General features: G+C 49.3%; 9 protein-coding genes across 9 annotated transcripts; 5 read left to right on the forward strand and 4 right to left on the reverse strand.

The window, feature by feature from the left end:
- Positions 1-277: 277 nt before the first annotated feature.
- On the reverse strand, positions 278-1,777 carry F9C07_9272 (ankyrin repeat-containing domain protein; the record flags this gene model as incomplete). Its single annotated transcript, XM_041286651.1, has 1 exon — positions 278-1,777. One exon carries the CDS (start codon positions 1,775-1,777, stop codon positions 278-280), a length of 1,500 nt encoding a protein of 499 aa, XP_041148415.1.
- A 582-nt stretch (positions 1,778-2,359) lies between these two features.
- Positions 2,360-3,753, forward strand: F9C07_9273 (putative endo-1,3(4)-beta-glucanase; the record flags this gene model as incomplete). The annotated part of the gene is made up of 2 exons (XM_041286654.2): positions 2,360-3,634; positions 3,691-3,753. The coding sequence occupies 2 exons, from the start codon at positions 2,360-2,362 to the stop codon at positions 3,751-3,753; spliced, it is 1,338 nt and encodes a 445-aa protein (XP_041148416.2).
- Positions 3,754-4,126: 373 nt separating this feature from the next.
- Positions 4,127-7,156, reverse strand: F9C07_9274 (putative sentrin/sumo-specific protease; the record flags this gene model as incomplete). Its single annotated transcript, XM_041286647.1, has 1 exon — positions 4,127-7,156. The coding sequence occupies one exon, from the start codon at positions 7,154-7,156 to the stop codon at positions 4,127-4,129; it is 3,030 nt and encodes a 1,009-aa protein (XP_041148417.1).
- Positions 7,157-8,028: 872 nt separating this feature from the next.
- On the reverse strand, positions 8,029-9,602 carry F9C07_2073216 (PAP2 superfamily-domain-containing protein; the record flags this gene model as incomplete). The annotated part of the gene is made up of 3 exons (XM_041293492.2): positions 8,029-8,563; positions 8,623-9,393; positions 9,478-9,602. Coding segments are annotated over 3 exons (1,431 nt in total), but the record flags the coding sequence as incomplete, so codon positions are not given.
- A 2,489-nt stretch (positions 9,603-12,091) lies between these two features.
- F9C07_9276 (putative Rho GTPase Rho4) lies at positions 12,092-13,061 on the forward strand (the record flags this gene model as incomplete). The annotated part of the gene is made up of 3 exons (XM_041293480.1): positions 12,092-12,379; positions 12,449-12,652; positions 12,705-13,061. The coding sequence occupies 3 exons, from the start codon at positions 12,092-12,094 to the stop codon at positions 13,059-13,061; spliced, it is 849 nt and encodes a 282-aa protein (XP_041148419.1).
- Positions 13,062-13,641: 580 nt separating this feature from the next.
- F9C07_9277 (DASH complex subunit Dad1-domain-containing protein) lies at positions 13,642-14,093 on the reverse strand (the record flags this gene model as incomplete). Its single annotated transcript, XM_041293493.1, has 3 exons — positions 13,642-13,815; positions 13,873-13,935; positions 14,004-14,093. The coding sequence occupies 3 exons, from the start codon at positions 14,091-14,093 to the stop codon at positions 13,642-13,644; spliced, it is 327 nt and encodes a 108-aa protein (XP_041148420.1).
- Positions 14,094-14,250: 157 nt separating this feature from the next.
- F9C07_2285562 (uncharacterized protein) lies at positions 14,251-15,526 on the forward strand (the record flags this gene model as incomplete). Its single annotated transcript, XM_041286643.2, has 2 exons — positions 14,251-14,413; positions 14,757-15,526. The coding sequence occupies 2 exons, from the start codon at positions 14,251-14,253 to the stop codon at positions 15,524-15,526; spliced, it is 933 nt and encodes a 310-aa protein (XP_041148421.2).
- Positions 15,527-16,551: 1,025 nt separating this feature from the next.
- Positions 16,552-23,350, forward strand: F9C07_2223160 (chitin synthase-domain-containing protein; the record flags this gene model as incomplete). The annotated part of the gene is made up of 7 exons (XM_041293481.2): positions 16,552-17,400; positions 17,458-17,932; positions 17,983-18,795; positions 18,855-20,115; positions 20,817-20,919; positions 20,976-21,142; positions 21,208-23,350. Exons 1-7 carry the CDS (start codon positions 16,972-16,974, stop codon positions 23,348-23,350), a joined length of 5,391 nt encoding a protein of 1,796 aa, XP_041148422.2. The 5' UTR covers positions 16,552-16,971.
- Positions 23,351-24,119: 769 nt separating this feature from the next.
- F9C07_2285565 (molecular chaperones HSP70 superfamily) lies at positions 24,120-27,531 on the forward strand. Its single transcript, XM_041293483.2, has 5 exons — positions 24,120-24,610; positions 24,729-24,760; positions 24,866-26,297; positions 26,353-26,664; positions 26,740-27,531. Exons 1-5 carry the CDS (start codon positions 24,536-24,538, stop codon positions 27,028-27,030), a joined length of 2,142 nt encoding a protein of 713 aa, XP_041148424.1. The 5' UTR covers positions 24,120-24,535; the 3' UTR covers positions 27,031-27,531.
- Positions 27,532-27,543: the final 12 nt, after the last annotated feature.

The following is a 27,543-nucleotide window of genomic DNA, read 5'->3' on the forward strand; positions in this document are numbered from 1 at the left end:
TGGACAAAAGAGTATCTGTGAAAATGATAATAGTGAATCTAAACTGAATAATAACTGTTAGAGGAAGATGCTTGTAGCTTATACGGGTGCACAATAAGTGTAACAAACTCAACAGGTTCGTTGACGGAATCTATATATTTACATGATATCAACTACTGCCCAACTCGTACAAACAACAGACTTCAGTGATGACTAGATCTTGAAAACGGCCATACTATGTAGAAGTGACGTAAGGAAAGAAAAGACAAAAATAAAAATAAACAAGAAATATGAACTGCTACGTGAACAACGTCTCCCACTCTGGAAATGCGTCTAGTCTTTCGGTCATAGGCATTCGCCAACGATCATCCCCTACATTTGATTGACAACCGTACTCAAGTAACGTCTGAGCAATCTCAAGTATGTCTTCTTTCCCCTCATTGAATCTCCTTTGTGCTCCCTGCACACCCTCCAGTAGTTCATGCGTGTACCTCTGCAGGATATCCTCATATGCATAGAGCAAGGCATTGAGCGGAGTACCTTTGGTCGGAAACTGAAGAGGAAGAGGGTTGCCCGCATCGCATCCCAGTACGAGGAGTAGAATGACCAGCTCTAGATCCATAACGCGGGCGGCATACCATAGCGCGGTCTGGCCGCCCCACGCTCGCTCGTTGAGATCGATGTCTTGGTCCTCGAGAAGTCTTACGACGGCCCTGTATCTCTTATGCTCGATCGCATACATCAGAGCCGTTTGACCTTGTCTATTTCGAAGCTGAAGATATTGAGGATACGTGTCATTCTCACTGTCACCAACCCGCACAGCCAATTGCAGTACTGCGTCCAAGACAGCGTGATCCGTGTTCAACACAGCGGCATGAAGAACGGTCTCCTGGTTTACCGGATGTTGCGCCCGAAGAAGTTCTCGGCCATCCAAATCAAGTTGCAGCACCTCGTCGAACGCATCATGATGCTCATAGGCACAGATGAGGAAAAGGCTTCGACCTGGGGCTTCACCCCCATTGTGTTTTAAGAGCTTCCTGAAAGCGTCCTTGTTCCCGACCTTCCATGCCAGCGATATTGCCGTTTCCTCTTGCTCACCGTAGGCATTTGCCTGCTGGTCAATTCGAATCTCGTCTCCGAGGGATAGGAGGTAGTCTAGAACCTCCGTCGCCGATATTAAGACGGCCACAGCCAGAATGCTGTATCCACACAAAAGCATACCGTTCGGGTTCATTTCAAGCGTGACTAGCATCTCAACTGCGCGGACATCATCTCGAAGGAGAGCCAATCCAATTGACGTTCTCACCAATGATAAATGTACGGGGTAGGAAGACGGCTCTTGCTCAGGCCATGTAGGGTCTTGCAACGGCCCAGGCTGGAAATACGTAGGACTCATTAGCCCAGCTCGGACGACAGGACCAACTAAGGTAAGAATTGCGCTCCTGGCAGTCGCCAATAGCGAATTTGCTCCACGCCCAGGTGGAAGATGAGGAGTCATCAGACGGCGCAACAACGCCATTCTCGTGTCATCGTGACCCCATACTTCTAGCACTTTTTGTGCCACATTCCCAGCAGTCAGTTGCTCTTCCTTTAGAAGCCGGACACGCCCAGCTAAGGCTGCAACTTGCGGAATTGATACCGAATCATCCTCTGTTTCTGTCGAGGGTTCACGTTGTCGCTGCACAGCCTGGCGACGGTCCTGGTGTACCCTCGCATGATTTTTCAATGCGGCGCCGTAATACTGTGGATGGAAGCGTCCGCAATGGACGCATTCGATGTTCTCCCTGCGTCTCGGCATCGTGTCAAATGTTGCACGTTTCTGGATATGAGATCGTGTTTCAATTGTGCATCACGCAGTCTATGGGAGTAGGAGCTCAGACAGGAAATATGTATATATAATACATTCGATTCTTTATCAGTTGACATCTTCATCCAGCTTGGATACTTTCGGCCATATGAAAGACGTGTTCAAGAGACTATTGAAAGGCGCTGGGTCATTCTTTCATAGACCATGTTGTTACAACAAAGACGTACACTGACAGAGACCATAGGAATGCCATTATTGAGGCTTATAATGCTTCTTTGTATATTGGTGTTCTTTACAACTGTTGATTGTAGTTATAGTGTCAGTACAGTCTCGTTGCGTTTCCATTATGTTCTTCTTATGAAAGCAAAACAATGGAGGGCCTCTTAGGGATGGAAAAGACGCACCGTCACATTCAATGTAAGGCCGTTCGATAAGCTTAATTGAGTTACAACGTAGTATCTCGAGAGTGTTATACCCGATGACGATTGGCTCTGTGGTGGAAGTAACACACTAAAACGCACCTGCCGTAGCATCGACATCCCTAACAATATACAAACACATCCAAATAGAAAGATGGGATGTCCTCCAAACAATCAATACTACTATACTTTACACCAGACACTCGTTTCTGTTATCATTCCTTCACTCACAATGAAACTCAACAATATCACCCTTCTCCCCAGCCTCTCTTCGATACCCACGATCATCCCCTCCCCAACGCCAATCTCACCACCAAAGAACAACACGCTCTGCGACTGCTACATAATCTCCGGCCCGGACCCAGGCTACTTCACAAACTACCGCTTCTGGGACTTCCGCAACATCCCCCTCGCAAATGCCACTCAACCACCGGCCCCAGACCTCCTCGCACTAGACACTACGCTCCTCCTATCCAACACGCCCTTCATCAACGACTGGCTGCCCCAAACATGGACCAAAACCGGAACAACGGAGCTCCTCCCCATCACCAACGCCGAAACAAACGTATTCATTGCCCCAAACCCAGATCCCCAGAGCTACGTCTCGCCAAACCCAACATACCTCCTCCTCCAAACAACCCGGCACGCAGACCACGTCTCGACAGCCGAGATCGAGTTCCTGAGATGGAACATCCTACACTGCTCACTCCGCGTGAGAATGAGACTCATGTCGAACGAAACTGCCCTCGGCCCCAGGATCATCCCTCCATCCCCCAGAAAACCCGAAGATAAGCACTGGGGCAAAGGACGACGACGAAAAGTCAGGCATAACATCGTTCCCAAGGGCGCCTGCGTTGGACTCTTCACATACCATTCCAAGACATGCGAATCAGATATCGAGATCCTCACCTCCGATCCACCAAATGTGATCCATTATTCCAATCAGCCGGATTACGATCCCGTCTCGGATACGGCTATCCCCGGAGCGGGCTCCATGGTGAATCTTTCTGTGCCGTGGACGGCGTGGTCGACGCATCGCTTGGATTGGTTTCCGGATATGTCACGTTGGTATGCTGGGGAGGCTTTGCAGGCGGTTAAGGCTTATGGTGTGCCGCGGGAGCCGAGTACTTTGGTTCTGAATTTGTGGAGTGATGGGGGGAATTGGACGGGGAATTTGAGGACTGGGGAGTCGGTGTTCTTGGGAGTTGAGTGGATTGAGATGGCGTTTAATGTTTCTTCGGTGGCTGGGGGGTCTGTTGGCCCTGGTGAGAGCCTGACGAGGTCGAGAGGTAGGGCGGTTCGGAGGGCTGATTTAGGACCTGTTGATAGTGATGTGAGCAGGGCTAGGAGCAAGACGGTAGATGGTGAGATTCCGAAGCAAGAGAATATAAAGAAAGGGGATAAAGTTGGGTGTCGAAAAGCGTGTTATGTGAGTGACTTTCATTAAGTTCGCTCCACAGTCACTACATCTTCATGGTCTTATAGATATGCAATCGACATCTTTACAACGGAGACACGGTGCCCTTGCAGGTATTCACATTGCTCTAGATTGTATCCACATATATCTAGCATCCAAATCAACCATGTTCATGCCCTTACTTCAATCCATCCACATGTCGCATGCTGTATGTGCATGTAAGCATCAAAAGCGATTTTCGCCGGCAGACCCAATTCAATGTCATATGTCAGGAGCTTTGCTTCAACTGACGGGTATCACTCGTACATGTGCCAAACGCCGTTACAAGATATCCATCCTATACTCTCACAGCCCCCAAACTCCAGCTATGCAAGAAAGAAAAGGAAAAGAACAAAAAAACAAACAACCCACATATACAACCTCGAAGGTTTGATATCCCTCCTCTTCCTCCCCTTGCCCCTACTCCCACCATCACTACCTCCTCCCCCACCGGGAGGCATTGCCCTAGAGCAACACCTCCCCGCCGGAGGCCGGATCGAAATCCCCCTCCAGCCCCCCGGCCATCAGCTCGGCCACTATCTTCTTGCGCAGCAGGACAATGTCCCGCGCGCAATAGGATAGTGGCTCGAGGCCGATGGCCACCGCCTTTGCGGTGGACAACAGGAATACCCCACAGTCACTACCGTTGTCTTGCTGAGGAGAGACGGATGGTAGGACGCGCCATTCCTCCTCGACGTAACGAGGGCCTAACTCGTTACGGAGCCAATCCTTCATCACCCCCACGTGCCGGTGCGAGAGTGAGCCTAACGAGTCGAAATGCTCGATGGTGCGTTCCATTGGCTTGATCACGATAAGCGTCCAGTGTGCACTGTTGTGCACTGGGACAAACACGGTATCCACGTCAAGAAGAGATGCGCCGCCAATCTTGGCACGATTGGCCCAGCGTCGGACAGACTGATAGCCCTTGTCGCGCATGTTGGAGAAGAAGAAAGTATTGAAAGCGTGGAAACGGGGTTTATCGCCACGGCCATTGTTGTGATTTGTGCGTCTCAGGTAGTCAACGATTAGAGCTAGATACGAGTTGATAACCTCGTCGTTTAACCAGGCCATGGGAGTAAAACAAGTAGACAGATCCTTCTTCGTCAGCGGATCACCAGACAGAGTAGTGGCGATACGGCGGTTGCTGTTTGTGGCCATGGCATTGGAAACTCGGCTCATCCACTCCCCCGAAAGGGGGCGTACAGCTGGGCCTTCAACCCGAACTCGAGCTGGGATTTGCTTACGCTTCTCCTCCTCTTCAATCTTTCTCCACTCCTCAGCATAGACAGACTCCGTCCGGCCGGGCGGAAGCGGTTTCACTTCGGGGTAAAAGAGGCTCACGGCCGAAACGGGTCGTCCAAGTGGATGCTCAATCTGTTCTTCCCACCAATGCCCTCCGAATCCAATCTGTTTATTTTCTGTGTCGGTCTTTACCACCGAGCTAGAAACTGGCGGGACATTCTCCTTCTGTTCGTTAGACGCCCTTTTGTGACTGACACGGTCGACGTTGGGAGATGTCGGACGAAGGTATGGAGCAAGGTCAGGGAGAGTAGGCTCCGGGATAAACTGTTCAATCGGATCCTTGAAGCGCACTCTCTTCTTCTGTTTCGGCTTCGGTCTCTCTTTTGGCGCGAGCTGGCCTAGACGTTCGGTGCGTTCGGAAAGTTCAATGTGGGTGGATACGCGGGTTCCCTGGTCTTTCAAGACCTCGCTGAAATCCCCGGTTTTCCATGCTTTTTGTAGCGCAAGTTCGCGTTTGCCACGCTCCAGGTTCCTACCTGGCCACAACCGGCGTTTAAGGTTGGGGCTCATAGACTTGACCTGCGGGGACTTCTGGACGCCTGTCGGTTTCTTAATTCCACCAATAGCCCAGTGGTCCGGAGATCGGCTGCTGCGCTTTCGAGGATCCCTCGCAGAGTTTGCGGCGTGTGACATGACGAAAGAATCACTTGGCCTCTCCAATGAAGAGCCAATGGCCAGAGATTGAGGAGTGTCTAGAGTCAAATCTGGGAAAGGAAGATTTTGCACTGTGGGATAACCTCGCTGTCTACGCCGTTCATGGTCTCTGATCATGCGTCTTTGCTCCTCAGGGAGGCGACGAAGTGCTGCAACTCTTGACGGAGAAGCTCTGAGGCCAGGAGAGCGGCGGGATGGCTGCGGACGGCGACGACGTTGTACGTAGTCAATCACGGGTTGCCCGATCAGATTCCAAGTCTTGGTAAGAACGTTCTTGACAGTTCCCGACGCAGCGTAGGCACCCTGGACAAGGGTGTAGCATGTTGCCCAGTACGGGCGTAGCATATGTGAGATCTGTCCATTGTAGAAGTTGCCATCAAGAGTGTCGATTGCTTGTATCCGCTGATGGTCTGCATTGTCAGATTCATCACTAGTGGTGATTGAGCCACTGGGGCCAGGTAGTGAGGTGGTAGAGGATGGCACGATAAGTGCACCCGTCATGAGAGGCTCTTCTCCTAGGCGCAATACACTATTGAAGGAAGGAGCATTAGATGCTGCAGTGGGAGATAGATTATCATGGGGAGATTGCTCAGGCCATCCACCAGGTATGACATCCGCACAGTGGGAAATGTTTTCGCGAGTAGTCTCGGCTGCAAATGCGACAGGAGCAGTCAGGTACTGGGATTGTGTAGAGGCATCGCGGGGGACGGGAGAGGTAGCGGTCGGCACGGTAGGCTGTTTTTGAATGTGCGCAGCGTGGGTTGATGGCGCTTCGGCTCTCTGGGTATCTTGCTTGCTTATGATAGCGGAATTTGGAAACCCTTCCTCGCTAACACGTCGATATTTGCTCGACGGGCTATCTGTCTCGGGCATAGCACCGTGAGTCGGTTCATTGAAGCCACCGTCCACAGATCTTTTGCGAGAGTTGAACGATGTTGCGGTAGTAATCGATGTGGTCGACTCAAAACTAGGAGTTTTGCGGTCCCAAATAGACTTGGTGGTCGAAATACTATTAAAAGACGAATCACGTGTGGTGGGAACGCTTATTCCGATAGTCACTGGCTTATGAGGCAAGGACTTGAGTATGTTGTTCGAATGAGAGGTGTATCTACTGGTCGAGGTGATCGCATTGGTTTTGCTATTTAAATGGCCAATTATGCTGTTCGAGGTAAAAGTATTCCGCAGAAAAGGCTGCGCGATGAACTGCTGCTTGAAGCGGCCAGTCGATGGGTCAATCCGCGCCTGTGGTGAGAATCGCGTCAGAGGTCTGATTATTGGAGCTCGTGTCGCCGGCTTTCCATCAAGTCTGGTGGCTTTGGGCACACCACCGCTTTTTGGAAGAGTAAAGTGAACCCAATAATCAGGTCTTGAGACGTTCTGGTCGGAGTTCACGTCGATCGGCTGGGTGATGTTCCGTGACTGCTCCTTTGAGGGAAGAGGGCTGATATCCATAGGGTCGTAGTATTGTTCTTCACTCCCCATGCTAGTGTCTTCGGCATCCATTACGACGCGTTGCGTAGTCGCGAAGACGCCAGCCATGGTGGTTTTGGAATCAGGACGATTGTGAGAAGAAGGTACGGGTATCAACGTAGAGGATTTTAAAGTGCGTTTCACGTGAGAATACCGTGTAGTGAGAAGGTAAAAGATGACGAAGAGGAGAAAGAGTATCAAGAAGACGTGGGTGGAAGTGGTGAAGAGATGAGGGAAAGCAAAACAGATGGGATCGCAATTATTGGCCATGGGTGGTTGCCATGGTTTTTATTGAGGTCGCAAGAGTCGCTGGAGTGAATGGCAGCTCCATGAGTGTGTGTCGCGTGATATACAGATGGCAGGCTGGAGAGGCGCAAGACGAGCCTTCCCACCGGCGCGCAATCTGGAGAAGTGAATTGATGGAAAGAAGTTAAAAGTAGTTCCCGGCATGGTTTAGACGCCCCGAAGCTCACCCACACTTTCCCTCTTTGGTACATTCACGTGATCTATACGCAGACAACATTGAACGATCAACAAGTAGCTCACAAGTAGGTCAAGAACAGTTCTCCAACCATTGGAGATGCAAATTCAATAATCTGGTAATTGCCTCTCTGTATATAATTCAGGTATTGATCCATTCATTTCTCTGTAGGAGCCCCCAATCTCTCTTCAACGCGCAGTCACGCCAACAAGGGGGGAGGAGGGGGAATAAATAAAATAAAAAACATGGGGAAAGAAAATACATAACGCATCAAAGTCATATATATACACCAGAAGACCGGCTATGGTACAGAAATAATAATGACTCGAGACGTTCAGCCAGCTGAACTAGACCTCACTCTCAGCTTAAGTTTCAGATGGCTTTAAATCGGCGCAAGGCCGACTTTGTCAAAGACAAAAGGAGCTCCCTCCATCACAATCCAAGCAATACCTAGCCAGCGTTAGTCATGGTCAGAAATGGGTAGAAAAAGAAAGGAAAAAAACCACATACCGGAATATACTACCAGCTTCGTAACTACCTCCACATCGTATCGTACACGAGGTCTCTTGATTCGCGCAAACATCTCTTCTTCGTCCGGCTCGGGGTCAAGAACCAAATCAGGGAACGGCTCCGTCAATGGAGGTGCCTCTGCACCATCAACACCAGTTGCGAGTCGAGGGTTACCAGTTCCCATCATAGTTTCATATTCATGGAGCTTGGACCGCTTCCGTGATAGTTGAGGATGGTGTCCCTCCGAGATGTCTTGCCGAGAATCCTCCTCTACCAGGGGTGACGTTCGGTTGCTATTTGACAGGCTCTCTCGTCTGCGCTTCTCCCGATAGGCCAGGGTTTCGTAGGCATCAGCTTCCGACTGAGGACCAACAGAGATTGCTCGTCGTCGAGGGTGGCGGATGTTCGAAAAGATAGACGGGATTTCGGAAAAGGTCGGGAACACTTCATGATCCTTGAGTTGCGTGGGAACTTTGGTGTATTGCCTGGTTTAATAGTGAGCCAAAAAGAAATCCGTGCTAGATGGAGACGAGACCTGACTTACGACGCTGCGGTAAAGAATCGTCGAGGGAGCAACAGACCCAACTTTTCCAGGCCACGAAAGACTGGGGGAAGTACACGGAGAAGAGAGGGTTTCATAACCTCCCTCCACACAACAATCAGTGCCACTCCCAAGATAAGGCGCATAGCTGTCTTCAAAACTCCTAAATCTTCAAACCTATACGGAACAGTGGCGGGAACCGGGTCGTCCCATGTGATATCCGTTTTTACCACGTGCCAATAAGCTACTTGCAACCCAAGTATTACCCCCGCAAACGCAACACTATCGTCGAAACAAGGACAATCATCGGCGGGCTCCGGATGAAGACGAATAAGAGCGAGGATCACTAATACCACCAGCATGATCTGTTTCCCGGAAGCCGAGACAACAAACTCGTCGAAGGCGGTTCCGTAGGCATATTGTATGACTGCAAGCAAGCTGCCCAGCAAGCAGCCAATGACCACATCGAAAAACCCGTGCATACCGCAGTACAGTCGGCCGAATACAATCGAGGTGACATAGAGGTAAGTGATACCTTGTAGAAACACATTGACGGCAGGACTCAAGGTCGAGTCGGGCAGGTTTAGGAGAGCCAGTGCGTATACAGCGACCGAGACGGCATTTGTCGAATGAGTCGAGGGGAACCCATACTCCAACGCAGCGGAACCAGACATTGTAATACGTTGTAGCGGAGGCGATAGAGGGCGCGGGAGGCAAAGCAAGTCTTTGATAAAACCGCTAAAGTAGACTCCGGATGCCAGAAGATTTACCATCCTAATCAATTGATATCTTTAGCGAACGTGATCAGGCAGTCCACAGCGCAACGCGCTCTGGTCTGTCTCAGTCCCATGTACATACCCGCGCCCTAAGCTTGTATACCCATTCCAGAATAGTATAGGCAAGAAAACCATGAAAAACGTATGAGTTCCGAGATTGGCCGTGAATGCGAAATAGGAGTCTAGGGCCGGGGTCCGCACCTTCTCCTGCAACCAGGCGAGATATGGCGTCTCATATCGCACCAAGGGGAGAAGTTTCTGTCGTGGCCAGTACCGCCAGGATGGGAGCTGGTTGCGATCTATCACCAGCTGATCGTTAGTATGTTGACGCGCTAAAAGACCATCAGGTCAAATAGGGATTGCGACGCACAATGATTAAGGCTTCTCAACCCAGCATCTGGTGTGCCATTTGGTCCCTTGTCCATGTTGCAGGCGGCCGTTCAATTCAGATTGACGCTATCGTTGCGGTCTCCCCATAGATCCCACGGAGGATCTGCTCAGTTCAATGTCTCAACGCCGATGACAGTTTCGTGAGAAAACCATTCGGAAGCACGAGATGTGCAAAATTTTCACTAATTGTCCCTTGTCCACTCGGTTTGGATCAGGGGGAAGAGGAAGACAGAAGCAGATCAATTTGGATTAGTCGGGAAGATTGTCCCGCGCTATCCAGCGGTTTTGGTTCTTGGGCGGTCAATGTGATTAGCATAGCACGGGGGAATAAAATTGCTACTAATACAAAGTAGGATGTTGGGTTAGTGCTTAGTCACCCCTAATTGGCCCGATACGAGTACGGAGTGGATAATCCTTTCTTTAGTTATTTTTTCTATCATTCAAAATGAGGCTTTTTATGACAACGGAAGACGGAACATGAAGAATCGCCGAAGGAATTCTGGGTTCCGGAGTTCCTACGGATTCTCTCTTTCTGCATTACGCAGGAGACCTCAGTATACTCAAGTGGATAGTCAGAATAATTTGATTGAACGGGTGTTCCCTTTCCCATAATTGGTCGGCTTACGGTCAGTCTTCATGAACCTCGGTAGATTTAAACGCATACTGTAAAATAAAAATAAACCAAGGTGACATTGACGACAAACCCGTGTTCCTCTGCGGCCAACTCTCCACTACATATATTTTATCCACACCCACCCACCCACACACACATACATACATCGGGCATAACGATTTAATTTAGAAGTTGATTAGCCACAAGTTCAAAGAAGTTGATAGCCATTATTCCGGCGATGAAGTGTTCTCACCCGACGAGTGCTTTCTGTGCGGTCTTCAAGATGGACAGACCATGGTTAAGCTGCGCGATGCTATTTGCTCATACTATTATACCCAGCACCCTCTCAAAAGAATGACATTTGTAGAAGTAAAGTCAATATGAACTCTAGTCTATCAAGCCAATCAGAGTCAAAATGATGAATTATGCTGGTACAGACTTGGGCTGAATTGTCGACATGGATGTTGGTGCTGATCTAAAAAGCAGATATTCTAAAAAGGGAAAATTTATGAACCATAAGAGCCTGACACCATCTCAGCAACTGCGAGAGAAAAAGGAGTCGCTCGTAGACATCACTCATTAAGTATCGAAATACAACGTGATTATAGACTTGGATGTCTTCTGGTCTCTAGCGCATTCTCTCCGGCTACCACGAGTACATGACGATCGTCGGGCGAATTCGAGTTGCCGGAATGAGCCACGCACATTAATACCACCTTACTACATTGCAACAAGTGGAAGGGGTGTGGGGACATTGGGTAATTGGGTACACACGTACGTTAGGATTGGTTAGGAATTTCTACGACGGTAGCCGTGCATGAAGCGTCTCTGTGGACAGATGACAGCTGAACGCTTCGCAAGGGAGGATCCGAGGATCCAGTGTTCTCCTGTCCCTCAATCACACAGTCGTCTTGTAGGGGTATACTATTTGACCAAGACCCGCAAGGGATTAATCTAAACTGAGATATTGGCCAGTGTCTAGATTGCATAATCGGTGATCGCGGGCCAATCGAGACACTAAGCGAAATCAGCCTTCAAGATCGGAGCCGCTTTTAGGGCACGGGACAAGGTTACTGATAAGGTGAACCTTGGAAGAAATCCAAGAAGATCAAGGAGTTTGTGAAGAGTGGCCCAGACCGCAGGCCAGGAATTCCTTGATTTGAGCAATTGATCCAATCGATTGAGTGACGTTGTGCTAAAAAAAGGTTCAATGGGTTGTTGAGGTGTGGATTTGATTTTAGAGATATTGATTTGACTGCGTCATGGCCTGGGCAAATGGTTGCCATGGCAGCGCTTCGGCCCGTAAACATCGGGTTTCATGTCAGCTGGAGTAGCGGCCACGCCACACCTGCCATTACTTGATCGAACTACCACGACTATCGTGAAACTTAACATCTCTTTCTTTCTTTTCAGTACCTAGACTACTGCTTTCGATCTTCGACTTCTTTTTTGTTGTTATTATCTCGCCTTCATCTTTCTCAATATCCTTCAGCTCCCTCCCGACCCATCATCCTCACCTTATCACTGAGCCTATCAACCGTTGGAAACCGAATATTTCCGGGACACCTTTAAAACGGGCAGTGGATCTATCTATAGGCAATAGATCAGAAGGACAGTTCCATTTTCGGCGCCGCTGAGCACCACGTTCTCCCAAATCTCCTAACTCAACCCCAGCCATCCGCCCTTCACCATCATGTCGAGTCATATGTACGATGACCAGCCTTATGCAGTGTCACGACGTCATTCGGTAAAAACACCTCCTCCTTCATCCACTCCCCGACACAGCAGAGGGCGCAGTCAGAGTGTCCGAGTGAGCAATGGAACTGCCAGCACAAATACTAGCATCTCGAGCGGGAGGATGTCGGAAGCGACGAATATCACTCAACCACCGGCATACTCGAAAAAGTTCGTAGTGGTCGGCGATGGTGGATGCGGAAAGACATGTCTCTTAATTAGTTACTCGCAAGGGTATTTTCCGGAGGTAAGACTCTTTATTTCCCTCGAATGTTACTGAACAGCCTTTTCCGACCGCCGTTCTGACATGGAATAGAAATACGTTCCGACAGTGTTTGAGAACTACATCACGCAAACCGTCCATCGGGCGTCAGGGAAGACGGTCGAACTTGCCCTCTGGGATACTGCAGGCCAGGAAGAGTACGACCGTTTGCGCCCATTATCCTATCCCGAGACTGATTTACTCTTTGTTTGCTTTGCTATTGATTGCCCCGCCTCTCTAGAGAATGTGATGGATAAGGTATGTCCCCTTTTTTTTGTTTTTTATTACATATGACATTGACTGGAAATAGTGGTACCCCGAGGTCCTACATTTCTGCCCTACGACTCCAATCATTCTGGTTGGTCTAAAGTCAGATTTGCGCAATAAGAGGACTTGCATTGAACTCCTTAAAACCCAAGGACTGACACCAGTGACCCCGGAGCAAGGTCAGACAGTGGCTCGGCGGATGAATGCCTCGTACATTGAATGTAGTAGCAAGGAAATGCGCGGCGTGGACGGGGTATTCGAAATGGCCGTTGACACTGTTGTGTCGGCCGAAGAACAGTTTAGCTGGAACAACCGTCAAAATCATAGTGCCAGTGGCAAAGCTACTGGAGGTGGCGCCGGTCCCAAGAAGGTCAAGAAGCGTACATGCAAGATTTTATAGATCGCTTTTCTTGTCTCTCGACGTGTCCTATGGCCCCCTTATCTTTGCTTGATATGTTACTGTTCCCCGCCGAAAGAAGCCTGGTTGCTTCGGCGCTTTGCTTCTCCTTGTACGTGATATGAATTGGATACGACCTGGAGAGGATGGCCTACGCGGTCCGACCCATTATGTGCTTTTCTAAATATTTTGTTAACGGCGGCTTTTTGATTTTTACATCTTCATGTTGCTATACCTGTTTTTGCCTTGATGATTGTCTCCATGAAACACTATTACCCTTCCTTTATGTCTACTATTATTTGTCTGAGACCTTGATTTTTCAAATTGGCATGTTTTCCTCATGATGTCTGTCACGAATCCGGTCTGAGGACCACTATGTCATATGCATGGGGTGGGTGTTTATTGGCGCTGAGTCTCCCATGTCACTGAATATAAAAACACTGTGAACCCCGAGAGATGTTTCTTGCCGTGTAAATTGATAATATATCATCTAGAAATCGAGAGTACACACTACACACGCCTAAATTTAAACTCCAATACACCAAGCCATGCACCGAACATCCTGGATCATGCCTCATGTATCTTAACCGTCTAACTCGCTCCTTTCATCGGCGAGTTCCTGCTCATGCAGTTCGGTATGGTCTTCATGAAGCTCCTCTTTCTTCACACCACTCTCCGCCTTCTCTTCCTCTGGGCGTCCCATGAAGTTCTCAAATTGAGACCAGAGAGCTTCGACGGAGCTAAACTCATTGCCCACCTATGCAGTTGGGATTAGCCAGTTACATGTACAAGGAAGCCGGAAGGTTGAACTTACTGCAACGATACTTTCAAGGTTTCGGTTTAATCGGTTGATGTTTTGCAGGACTTGTTCCATACCCTGCGGAGATCGGTCAATTCAGTAAGCTGCCTCGACTCTAAAAGCACCACGAGCTGCCCAAGACCTACCACGGCGATCTCTCTCACCAGTTCCTCCCGCTGCTGTTCGAAAACAGTCGGGGTGGACGACCTGGATTTCGAGCCTGGTGTCATGGACATTTTCGTTGTGGTGTACAAAAGTTGGGATAGTTTACGGTTGTAGTAACTAAGAGGGAAGTAGCCGGGGGTGGATTGATTGCAGATATCCTCAGTTATACTGTTTTGGGATCATTTGTACGCTTGACGCACGTTATCCATTCGAGAATACCCAACCATTATGTGGCGCATGAATTATTGTGGGACCCCCGCCGTGTACCTGGTTGCCTTGATCGGGTATGGTGCAAACAAAAGGCGCGTCTTTACTGCCGCCTGCTCGGCGACCGCTCTGTTCCCCGCCTATGTCTCCATTGAATCATCTCTCCAACGGGTGTGTACTATTAGTATGTACTCGATCCAGCACTACTCACATGGAGTGTATACTTAATGTGAGCGAGATTTTGGTGCTGTGAACTGTGACTGCAGGCTTTCGAAGATTCTGTATCAGTAACCTTCTCCAGTCTTTCTCTGCTAGCATGCCATGCAAATTATACTCGTGTACCAAGTCTGGCGCCCTGGCTCTGGTGTAACATAGACGTTGTACGCGAGGGACAAAGGGAACCCCTGGACTGTTTATAAAAAGTAGACTGTCACTTTACTATGCTGTAAGAGAGCGAGCAAATTTCCCTACCTGTGTTGTTCTCAAGTAGTTTTTTTATACAACGAGTGCGATGACCCTTTCCATAGGAAACGCCCAGCTTCTCCAGGCGGAACTCGATGAAACTGGTCTTAGTTTCTTCCAACTCTCAATCCATGGAAGGATCAAGTATCTTACCATCGGGAGGAACATTTTCTCAACCACTGAAATGGCTTTTGGCCCATCTCTAAGGTCTCTACTGCCAGAATTTCCACCTGGTGACTGGAATGATGGGCTAATTGTCAAAGACAAGAGCACTGGGAAGCCATATTTTGCACGCGCTGTCCGGAACACATTTCCGAGTGTCAAAAACCAATGGCATGAGTACTCGGTGGATTATTCAGATATAAAAGTGGGAAAGAGGCTCCAGACTGGCATTTACGAGGCGCAATGTCCGGGATTTGACACCGTTGTCGTCGCCAAATTTGCTCGCTTTCACTGGGAGATTCGTTATATGGAAAGCGAGACAACAGCATACGAGTGGATAAAAGACCACGATATTGGCCCGCGTTTCCTGGGCCATCTGGTTGAAGATGGCCGCGTAATCGGGTTCCTGATGGAACGAATTTCCAATGCACGACATGCAGTTTTAGATGATCTCGAGGCTTGCTGGGATACATTGTCACGGTTGCATGCCCTGGGGATCCGACATGGTGACACGAGTCGATTTAATTTCTTGATGATCGATTCGAGGGCTGTTTTGATCGACTACGATACAGCTCAAAAGTGTGACGATTATAACGTCCTTTGCGAGGAGCTTGACGGCCTTGCTGAATCACTAGCAAGTACATCCAATCGAGGTGGAGGAGCTTTGCTCTGAGCGGGATATAAGATCATTGGATTTTGTTACTATTCGAGAGTTTAGCGTATATGGTATTTCTGTATCCCTTTGTGGTATGAGAGCTTGATTCGCTGCTATCAACATCCACTACATAGAACTTGTTGGACTGAATTGAGAAGGTATCCCTCACATGATTTGAGCTAAGCTTCTTTCAGAAACTGTGCATATACGCCCGGGCGGGCGGACGGCTACTCTACCATAGCACTCTACCAATACTTTAAGACACTACCAATGCCAACTGAAGTTCCTGGTCGCCTTGATGAGTACCTGCTCGATATCTTCTGTAAGACGTTCAAGTCTTTAACCTTGCCCATAGGTGTCATCTGATGCGGGAGGCCTATCCTACGAAGAGGAATGGTGAGTCGCAAGCTACAATTAGGCAAGTTGATGTTAACACATTGGGCGGAATAGTTCGAGCTACATGACATGTTTAAGTTTGAGCGTCTTCGCGTACAAGTTTGAGCACGGCCGCCGTTATTACGCGTACATGGGATGAAAGTGAGTTGCCGAAGAAGTCATGTTCACTGAGATTTGTCCTAGCATCATCTAATCACAGACTGCTGGGATGTCCGTAGATTACTATCTCCCAAATGACGATGTACGTTGTGCTTCAGGCAGTGTAAAGGCAGGATATGAAACGTGTATTAATTCGTTTTTCTATGTATATATATATATATATATATATATATTTGGCTTTCTTCACCCTTTTCCCGTTAAGCCAATTTACCGCACAGCTAACCACCTTGCGATTAGTCAGTACTAGGCTAATTCTAATTTCTTCAGTAGTTTATAGTCATGTGACTATATAATTAGACTAAGCAGACTACCTAGTATAGCTCTAAATAGAGTTGTCTGAGTAGACTAAGCAGACCAAGTAGACTATGTAGACCACGCAGACTAGACGATTTAACTGGATCAAGTAAACTAAGCGGGTTAAGTATACTAAGTAGACTAACTGAGCAATTCGAGTAGATTTAGTATAGTAAACTATTCTAATTTCTGCCTGTAGAAACAAGTTTAAAAATATAGAAAAATAAATCTGGAATGCACGTTGGCTTACCCTATTCGGTGTTAGATAGTCCGGTTCAGAATTAGTAGGCTGCAAGACCCCGGATACCCCGGGTTTCCCCACAGCTTCACCCTCCTGAAGACTTGACTAGAATGGTATTCATTTACCCCACTTTATTCATGCTCGGAAGGTGGAGAAAAGCTGGGGACTCGGGACAGGATGACGCTGCACTGCGCCGGCCCTAGGCAGAAAAATTGTAGATCAAATCTCGGGTTGTCCGAGCATGACGATCACCATAAAAGTTTTCGGGGTTGTGTTTGCCGACCATTCATAACCCAAACTTTGGCTATAATGGAACGGTATTCATTTAAGGACTCGTCCTCTCCAATCCAGGGTGCAGCCCAGGACCTCAGCAATGCAAACACGCCTTCTTTGTTTGGCCGCCCTGCTGCTCCCACAGTATGGGCTGGCAGTCGACGACCAAGTAGGAGCAAAGATCGACTATGGCACATTCGAGAATCCCGCCGCTAGAGTTCGCCCACGTTTTCGTTACTGGCTCCCAGATGCCAGTGTAGATCCGACTATTGTTCAAAAGAATATCAAGGATGCCGGCGCCAATGGTGCTGGAGGTGTGGAATTTCTTCCCTACTATGACTATGGCAATGTTGTTCCAGGAGCAGATTGGGTAACTTATGGATTTGGTACACCCGCGTTTGTTGATATCTTCAAAGCCGCCCTACAGGCTCATAAAGATGCGGGTCTGGTGATGGACTTCCCTTTGGGACCGAATCAGGGACAAGGCGTACCAGCGAGTCCCGGTGATGAAGGACTACAGTGGGACTTGGTAAGTCTTTCTGTTGCAAAGAATGACAATTACGTGTCCTGACATGCGCATACTTAGTCTACAGCCTCGGTTGCCGTCCCTCTGAATGGCTCATATCATGGACAGATCCCTGGCTGGGGTACCGGGGAGCTGATAGCACTCGTTTCAGCTCAAGTGTTATCGAGTCGAAATATCTCGAATCCTACAGAGAGCTTGATTCCTGGCAGTGAAGTTCAACCCACCGCTACACAGTATGTGTTAAGGAACTCAACCTTGCAGGAGTGGTCACAGAACGTTACATCCACAGGGGAGCTTAGCTTGAGTTTTCCTACGACGGGCGGTCAGGGGTATAGGCTATTTGCGTTCTACCAGCATCAGACGTTGCATCAAAATGTACCAAGTACTTCTAATGTGTCGGGAACAATCTTTAACGGTGGATCATATGTCGTGGATCATTTCAGTGCGAAGGGTGCAGAAACTGTTACTCGATTCTGGGATGAGTATATCCTTGAGGACGAGATCAAACAGATGCTTGTTGCAGTCGGTAATTATGGTGAGTTGATCATGCCCAGTACTCAAGACAGAGAGGCTAACTAAGCGCAGGCTGGGAGGATAGCATGGAGATCACCGCAAATGTCTCCTGGACACCGGATCTTCCTAGCATCTTCCAGAGGAAGCATGGCTACAGCATCAAGAAGTATCTTCCACTTATAATTTACAAAAACAACAACATAGGTCTACAAACGACCGCTCCTGGTACTATCCAGTGTCTATTGGATACCCCCGATCAGGGTAGTGGGTATATCAACGACTACCGGGCTGCTTTAGGGGAAGGGTACCGGGCATACTTGGAGGGGTTGACACAATGGGTAAATGCCATGGATCTCCAATACTCATCTCAAGTGGGCTACAACTTGAATCTCGATGTACTTGCACATGTTCCTGATGTGAATGCACCGGAATGTGAAAGCCTGGCGTTCGGTGACAGCATCGATGGATATCGTCAATTCGTTGGACCAGCTGCTCTCGCCAGCAAACGTGTTATCTCCAATGAAATGGGTGCAGTCAACTACAAAGCATTCCAGCATCAAGTTACAGCGCTTTTGTGGGAAATCGCTCGGGCTATTGCTGGAGGCGTCAACCAGTTCGTCCTCCACGGACACACATTCTCCGGAAACTATGTCGGTACAACGTGGCCGGGTAATACACCGTTCCACTTTCTTTTCTCCGAGTTGTATTCTGAGAAACAGCCTTCCTGGAACCATGGCTTTTCGGAGGCTTTGAACTATGTGGCTCGATTGCAATATACTCAGCAAAAGGGACAGCCTAAGCTCGATGTAGCTATTTATAATAAGGACTCCGCTACTGACGCACAGTTCGGCACAATTTACAACGAGACTGATCTACTCGAGGAAGGTAAGTTAGCTCTACTGATATTGAAGGTTGAATGACCTTTGCATGCTAAAATTGTGCAGGTTTCACGTATGTCTATCTCTCACCAGACAGCTTTGCTTTGCCGCAGGCTTGTGTCAGCAATGGCACACTTGCTCCTGATGGTCCGGGATTCCGTGCAATGGTTATTCCCAGCTCTGGCAACCTCACAATTGATGCCGTGAGAGATATCAAGAAGTTTGCTCGTAATGGCTTGCCTGTAATCCTGTCTGGTGGGCTACCAAATGCCTACTACACAGGGGACGGAAACACAGACGCTCTGGCGATGGAAATATCTTCCTTGGAAGAAGTGCAAAACGTCCACATTGTATCTCCTGGTCAAGCATCCAAGATGCTGCAATCTCTAGGCATCGCACCGCGGGTGCAGGTGCAAGCTAATGGCACATGGTATTCTACATGGCGCTCTGACGCTGATGGGGTCGACTATCTTTTCGTCTTGGGTGATACAGTGGATACTGCTGGTAATTTAAGTGTTGCCACGACAAAGCGACCATATTTCTTCGATCCTTGGACTGGAAGCCAAAGCCCCGTTCTTGAGTATCAACAAAGCTCTGGCCGAACCGTGGTGCCCCTTCATCTGGCCGCGAATCAAACAACTATCCTTGGCTTCCGCGGCACGACTAGCAACACTTCACTACATGCTACTCAGGTACCATCCTCAGTAATTGGCTACAATTACGGCAACCGAGCAAACAAGGTCCAACTGCATGTCTCATCAGGCTCAACCGACCAGACCCTGAGCTTATCCAACGGGAAAACCATATCCCAACTAACAACCAAGGATCCCGCCCCAGCGTACCAGCTCACCAACTGGACCCTGACAGTCGAACACTGGGAACGTCCAGATAATCTATCCGATGCATCAATAATCGCGGCCAAACACAACACGACCCACAAGCTCACCTCCCTCATCTCCTGGCAGGATATCCCCAGCATCGCCAACGCCTCCGGGGTCGGCTACTACACCACCAACATAACCTGGCCCCCAACGACCAACACAGCAGATGGCGCCTACCTGTTTCTCCCACAGACCCCAAATGCAGCTCGTGTCTATTTCAACGGCCACAGACTCCAGGCCTTCGACTTCCAGGCGCCGAAACTTGACCTCAGTGCCTATCTTGTCTCCGGGGAGAATGAATTGACCGTGGAGGTACCGTCAACTATGTGGAACTATCTTCGGACTATGTTGGATGAGTTGTACTCGGCTGGTTCGTTACCCCAGCTTGAGGGGTCGGGCCCAGATCCGGTTCATAATGGGTTGATTGGGGTGGTGAGCGTTGTACCGTTTGTTAATGTGAATGTTGATCTGTTTTGATGGGGGTATGGTGCTATCTTAGGTAGTCAAATGTAATTAGTATCTGGGTCTTAGCATGTTCATTGAATGTATATACTTCAGTTCTATCTTCTTTCATCTTTCGAATCCAACTCAAACGAATAGGGTTCTTTTGGGGGTGATGCACAAGTTCTGGGGAATGTGATGTAGTTGTCATCGGGGGGTTACTGCCTCAGGCGCACAGGGCTACTACACATTCAACTCCCAAAGAACTGCACCTTCCTCTTTTGAGCCACAGCCATACAGTTCCACAATTGTTCCTCTCCATTCGTCCCATGTCCTCGCCGTACATAGAGTCCGTATTGCTCCGGTGGACACATGTATCATTCCAATAGAGATTATCGCTAAACAGCCCAATATCCCGTCAGAGGTTTCACATATGCGACGAAGAATGCCATCGATTTAAGGGCAAGTCTGTCTCACTCGAATGCAAATGAGATTGGCCAAAAGCAGAGACGACCATAGCGACCATCCGACCATTGCAGTCTACAACTTGGCAACAAGAAATTACATACAAAGGCCATGTCGTCGTTCGACTGGCGATGACCTACACAATAAACGCCGCCCTATGATATCTTACATGAACCTCCTTCAATTTTCATCCGGTGCAGGATTCTGTGACCAGTAACTGAGCACTTTTGACATCCAACAGTCTAGCGACAGTGAGCCAGCGATACCACGTCTCTCTTGAACGTCTTTGTGCTATGGCGGGGAGTGTCAATCAGGGTGTGCCCATACCATGGGCAGCGAAAGATGTGAGTCGAGCTGTTTTCGAACACAAAAGCGAACATTACATTTAATAGGTATACAGATAGTTTGCATATCGATTATAGGTCCGTTAATGCTAGCAGCCTTTTTGGAATGGTTGCTCTTTCTCGCTGCATTCTTATATTGCCTGGTAAAGGTGTTCCAGAAAGCCGAGCATTGGAGTATCAAGGTTCTTGCTGTGACAATGATGATAATTTTCACCTCATTGAGGTAAGTTGGGCCATGAAGAACACTGCGAGGAAGTATCAGTGACCAGTGCATACTGATCGGTACAGAGGAATTTTCCTCCCCATTATGGTTGTCACCCTCCCTTTACCGCCTCAGCTCACTCAGAACTACCCTCCTGAGTTCGTCTTCTTCCTCCACTGGTTCGCATTCTGGACGTTCTCAGCCTTGCTCATCATTCCCTGGTTATTCTGCGTCCATAGACTGGTCACGAGCTCCATCGGAAGAACTCAGCGGATAAAGGAAGTCTTGGACGACCGGACCGCACCGAAGACTGTGATTGTTATGCCGGTATATAAGGAGAACCCTGCAGTCCTCATAAAAGCAATCAATTCGGTTGTCGACAGTGACTACCCAACAAACTGTATCCATGTATTCTTATCGTACGATGGGGTCAATATCGACGAGCCCTACCTTCGAGTGATCCACCATCTTGGAATACCGATTTCCCTGGATACTTATCCGCAAAGTATAGATGTGACGTATAGGGAAGCTAGAATCACTGTGTCTCGCTTCAAGCACGGTGGCAAGCGACATTGCCAGAAGTTAACATTCAAGTTGATTAGTCAAGTCTATGAAGAGTACAACAGGAAGCACGACGATCTTTTTATGTTATTCATCGATTCTGATTGCATCCTAGACCGACTGTGTTTGCAGAATTTCATGTATGATATGGAGCTGAAACCTGGAAGTAAGCATAACATGTTAGCCATGACCGGGATCATCACGTCAACCACAGAAAAGAATAGTCTCATCACGGTGTTACAAGACTTGGAATACATTCATGGTCAGCTTTTCGAGCGTTCTGTGGAATCGGGATGCGGCGCTGTGACCTGTCTGCCCGGCGCATTGACGATACTGCGATTTTCTGCTTTTCGAAAGATGGCGAAGCACTACTTTGCAGACAAAGCGGAACAATGCGAAGATCTATTTGACTATGCCAAATGTCACTTGGGAGAAGATCGGTGGCTCACGCATCTCTTTATGATCGGGGCGAAGGAGCGCTATCAGATCCAAATGTGTACCAGCGCGTTCTGCAAAACGGAGGCGGCTCAGACCTTCCGCACTCTCTTGAAGCAACGGCGCCGATGGTTTCTTGGCTATATTACAAACGAGGCATGCATGTTGACAGACGTCCGGCTGTGGAGACGGTATCCCTTCCTGTGCTTGGTTCGCCTCATGCAAAATACTATCCGCACAACTGCTCTCCTCTTCTTCGTCCAAGTGCTTGCCCTCATGACAACATCCAGTCGGTTTGTAGATCTCCCCGTTGGATTCATCGCGATATCGCTAGGGCTGAATTACGTGCTCATGTTCTATTTCGGGATCCGATTGAAGCGATACAAGGCCTGGCTGTATCCGCTGATGTTCGTTCTTAACCCATTCTTTAATTGGTTATACATGGTGTATGGGATTTTCACCGCGGGACAGCGAACCTGGGGAGGGCCGCGAGCTGACGCTGCGAAAGCCGATGAGCATACATCGCCGGAGGAAGCTGTTGAACAGGCTCGGGCGCAGGGTGATGAGCTGAATGTCCTGGTTGATACCTTTCGAGCCAAGGCTGACAAGAAAGGGTGCTTCAATCGAGCTTCGGAACAGATCGATCGTCGTCTTTCTGGATTGCCAGGACATCGCGGCAGCCACATTTCCAATCATGATGAGGCAATGGTACCACTCGCTAGTCTAATGACCTCGCCCCTAGATGTTCCCCGGATCGGCTTGCACCCGAATTGCTCTTCCGACTCTGTGGTCACGGACTCTAGTAGTAGTTCTATATCGTTACCCTTGGATGTGGAGAGCTTGATGAACGAAGAGGATCGAGCGAAGCGTTCAACGGCTCTCCAAGCGCAAGAGCTCACAGGTATTCTTCAACAATTCGCCACGAGCCCCGACGATGGCGATATCCATACTCAAGGCCCAGCGAGGCTACAATCTGAAGGTCCCGAGACACATATTGCATCAGAGCAATCTCAAGGTGCCCCTGCCTTTGCCTCCGTCCAGAAAGATGACACCGTTCACTGCATCCCGCTCAGGCAGCCACAAGGAGTGCTACAGTCTGCATACCCTCACCAGTCAGTTGAGCTAGGCGTAATAACGGGGAATCATCGCAGCCTTCGACCGTCACGGGGTCGGCGGCTACAAAAGACACGGAGACAAGCATCACAATCAAGGGACCCTGAGTACATGGTGTGACATCACAAGGCAAGAGTCGCTGGGCGGGTCCGTTTTCCATGAGTACCATCATAGCATGACATTTTCGCACGTTGGATACTGTTGGGAGGATGAGGAGGTGGGGACAAGTTTACGACGTCTATTAATTAGAGAGGAGGAGAGAAAGATGCGGAGGGGGTTGGATAGTTACAGTCATTCTTCTTTTGACATATTCTTACCTTGGTTTCTTGAGGTTCTCTCCCTCTCCCGATACTCTAGATATGCTGGCCTACAATGGATATCATTATCTCACCGGTCCTCCTTTGTCCTCCTCTGCCGATAGTCGGTGACTATTGAGTTATTAAAACAGGTCATTGCTCATCGGGCACATGTGTAACGGCCGCGCATGAGTAGCAAACGGTACCTTTTTTGGAGAAATTGAGTCCTAATTCTCCAATCATTGGGGTGGCATTAGGTAACTGTTACGTGAAGGTCAGTCCAACCCGGGGGAGGCCAAGACTCTCAGGCACCCAATGGCGTACCCCAGGGCCGTGAAATCTCTGAGGGGTGGATTATCGATAAGAGCTTGAGGCGAGGAGCAAGCGGAAGGAGCAGAGGAAGCAAACCCCGCGGCAGGCGGTGAGGGATACTGCCCAGACCCACCGCAGGCGGTGAGCGGGGGAAGAATCGAGTGGTAAGCGCTCGAAGGTTCCAAAGGTCAGCGCCATCGGAGCCCAAACGGAAGTTGTGCTGTGCTATACGGCTGGGGGGAAGGATGAGGTGTAGCCAGATGACTCGCAATGGAATTCTTGAAAGGAATGGATTCATCCTATATATAGATTCATATCACCTCTTCCTTCCCTCGTCTTTTCTCCTTTAAATCCGGTTTTGATCTATTCGTATCTAACTGCGCAGTAGAAAGTTGATAGTGGATCTCAGTGACCAGCGAGAGAAGCCCACGTCTAGATTTTTTTTTCTTTTTGAATTTTTGAATTTTTTTCATTTTCTCGATTTTCTTACCTGAGCCACAGTTTGCATCACCGCCCGATAGTGGCGCTTTTCAACGTGCAAATTCTCCCCCTCCAGCCCTCTTTCTTCGCTCCCCAAATCTTTTCATCCTAACTTTGTGATACCGCTTCCTATCCATTACACCTCCTCCTTCTCCTTTATCACTTTTTCTTCCCTCCCACCCTACCTCCTCCTATCACATCTATATCCCTTTTCATCATGAGTGTAGTTGGAATCGACTTCGGTGCCCAGAGCACCAAGATTGGTGTCGCCCGTAATAAGGGTATCGACATTGTGCGTATCATGCCTTCCCCACCTTCAGCGCTTCCCTATACTTTTTTTTTTCTTACCAACCCCGTCACTTGAACCATTTTGAAATGCAAAGACTAACCGTCGGTGCGACTCAATTTAGATCACCAACGAAGTTTCCAACAGATCTACTCCGTATGTCCACCCCTCTGTTAAGATTCCGCCCCACCCCAGCCAACAACGAGCTTAACGGCGTGGGTTTTATCTAGCCATCCTATACTGACTGTGTGTGATGTTCAGCTCCCTCATCTCCTTCGACAACAAATGTAGATATCTCGGTGAGGCTGCTAAGACACGAGAGACCTCCAACCTGAAGAACACTGTTGCAAACCTCAAGCGCCTGATTGGCCGCTCATTCAGCGACCCTGATGTTCAGATCGAGCAGAGCTTCAATACTGCTACTCTCTGCGATGTGAACGGCCAGGCTGGTGTCGAGGTTAACTTCCGTCAGCAGAAGCAGAAGTTCTCGGCTACTCAGCTGGTCGCCATGTACCTGACCAAGATCAGAGATACTGCCGCCAACGAACTGCAAATCCCCGTCTCCGATGTCACCATCAGCGTTCCCGCCTGGTTCACCGATGTTCAGCGCCGGGCCATGCTTGACGCTGGTGAGATTGCTGGTCTCAAGGTTCTGAGACTGATCAACGACACCACCGCCACCGCTCTTGGATATGGTATCACTAAGCTCGATCTCCCCGGTCCCGAGGAGAAGCCTCGCCGCGTCATGTTCGTTGATATCGGCCACAGCGACTACACCGCTTCGATTGTTGAGTTCCGCAAGGGTGAACTAAACGTCAAGGCTACCGCCTGCGACCGCCACTTCGGTGGCCGTAACTTCGACCTTGCCCTCACTGAGCATTTCGCCGAGGAGTTCAAGGAGAAGTTCAAGATCGACGTTCGTAAGAACGCCAAGGCTTGGGCTCGTACCCTCGCTGCCGCTGAGAAGATGAAGAAGGTCCTTTCGGCGAACCCTGCTGCCCCCATGAGCATCGAATCCCTGATGGAGGACGTCGATGTCCGCGCCATTGTCAAGCGTGAGGAGCTGGAGACCATGGTTCAGCCTCTCCTGGAGCGCGTCCTTGTTCCCATCGAGCAGGCCCTCGCCGAGGCCAAGCTCAAGCCCGAGGATATTGACAGCATTGAGATGGTTGGTGGCTGCACTCGTGTCCCCTCCATCAAGGAGGCCGTTTCCAAGTTCTTCGGCAAGAACCTTTCCTTCACCCTGAACCAAGATGAGGCCATCGCTCGCGGTTGTGCCTTCAGCTGTGCCATCCTCTCCCCCGTCTTCCGTGTCCGTGACTTCTCCGTGCACGACATCGTCAACTACCCCATCGAGTTCACCTGGGAGCAGTCCGCAGATATCCCCGACGAGGACACCAGCCTGACCGTCTTCGGTCGCGGCAATGTCATGCCCTCGACCAAGATTCTCACGTTCTACCGCAAGCAGCCTTTCGATCTCGAAGCTCGTTACGCTAGCCCCGAGGAGCTTCCTGGAAAGACCGACCCCTGGGTGGGCCGCTTCTCTGTCAAGGGTGTCAAGGCCGATGCCAACGATGACTTCATGATTTGCAAGCTCAAGGCCCGCCTGAACTTGCACGGTATCCTCAACGTTGAGTCTGGTTACTACGTCGAGGACATGGAAGTGGAGGAGCCTGTCGAGGAGGATGCTGATGTGAGTTGGATTCGTATCGTAATGCGCGCAGCTTTTGTTACTAACATGCGACTAGGCTATGGACACCGATGCTAAGGGTGATGAGCAGCCCAAGAAGACCCGCAAGGTCAAGAAGCAGGTTCGCAAGGGCGACCTGCCCATTGTCGCCGGCACCCCTGCCATTGAGCCTTCCGTTAAGGAAGCCTGGATCGAAGGCGAGAAGGCCATGTATCTGCATGATAAGACTATCGCCGAGACCGACGAGAAGAAGAACGAGCTTGAAACCACGATTTACGATATGCGTGACAGGAAATATGGTCGCTACGCCAGATTCCTCGAAGATGAGGCCAAGAAGCAGGCCTTCGATGACAAGCTGGATGAGCTCGAGGTATGTTCACTCTCCTTTTCTAGCCAGATCGCCGTGTCTGTCAAGGTTTTGTGCTCGTGCTAACCACGATTTTAGAACTGGCTGTATGATGATGAGGGCGGTGCTGACACCACTCTCGATGTCTATGCTGGCAAGCTCCAGGAGATCAAGAAGCTGGTGCAGCCATTCGAGGAGACCCTTGAGGACGAGCGCCAGCAAGCTCTGGCTGAAGAGCTCGCTAAGAAGCGCGCTGAGGAAGAAGCCAAGCGCGCGGCTGAAGAGCAGGCCAAGAAGGCCGCGGCCGCTGCTATGAACTTTGAAGAGAGAAATGAGACGATGCCTGATGCTCCTGCTCAGGAGGAAGCCCCCGCTGGCGACAAGCAGTAAACGCCTCGCTCCTGTTGCATCGGTCATTCCTCTCATCCTTAATATCCTATATTATCATTGAACACAGCTCTCGCATTTGCAGACTGATGCCAATACCTATGAACCAAATTCAATGATGTTGTGCGCGAGGTTGCTTTTTTCTATCATTACGATGCCCCACTTGTTTTTCTTTCTTTCTTCTTTTCGATTGTCGACATGACCTGGCAAAATTCATGTAGAACGAGATTTCTTTTGGTTCTCGTGTGTCGCCGATGGCGTTTCTGTTTCCCCCTGGTTGCCCTGCGAGGATGCTGGCGAAGTCGTGCACCACTGCTGAATCTCGGCACCGTTGTCGGCGCATCCCCTTCCATCCGCTGGCGACCGGACCTACATAAGGGCGCATCATGGCACGCGAGACGGTACCGAACATAGATATGACATGTGTGGATAGACTTTGGCTGCGCAAAAGTAAATGATTGCCAATAAAAGACCCACGGATAATAATGCCTAATCATCCTTTCAGGCTCAGGCTGC

This window comes from Aspergillus flavus, chromosome 5 (assembly GCF_009017415.1).
Source record: "Aspergillus flavus chromosome 5, complete sequence".
Taxonomy (NCBI): Eukaryota; Fungi; Ascomycota; class Eurotiomycetes; order Eurotiales; family Aspergillaceae; genus Aspergillus; species Aspergillus flavus.

Coding starts and splice junctions, on each gene's coding strand:
- F9C07_2285565 (XM_041293483.2), top strand. CDS start 24,536: ATGAGTGTAGTTGGAATCGACTTCGGTGCCCAGAGCACCAAGATTGGT. Junction 26,298..26,352: donor CTGTCGAGGAGGATGCTGAT/GTGAGTTGGATT, acceptor ACATGCGACTAG/GCTATGGACACCGATGCTAA. Junction 26,665..26,739: donor ACAAGCTGGATGAGCTCGAG/GTATGTTCACTC, acceptor CCACGATTTTAG/AACTGGCTGTATGATGATGA.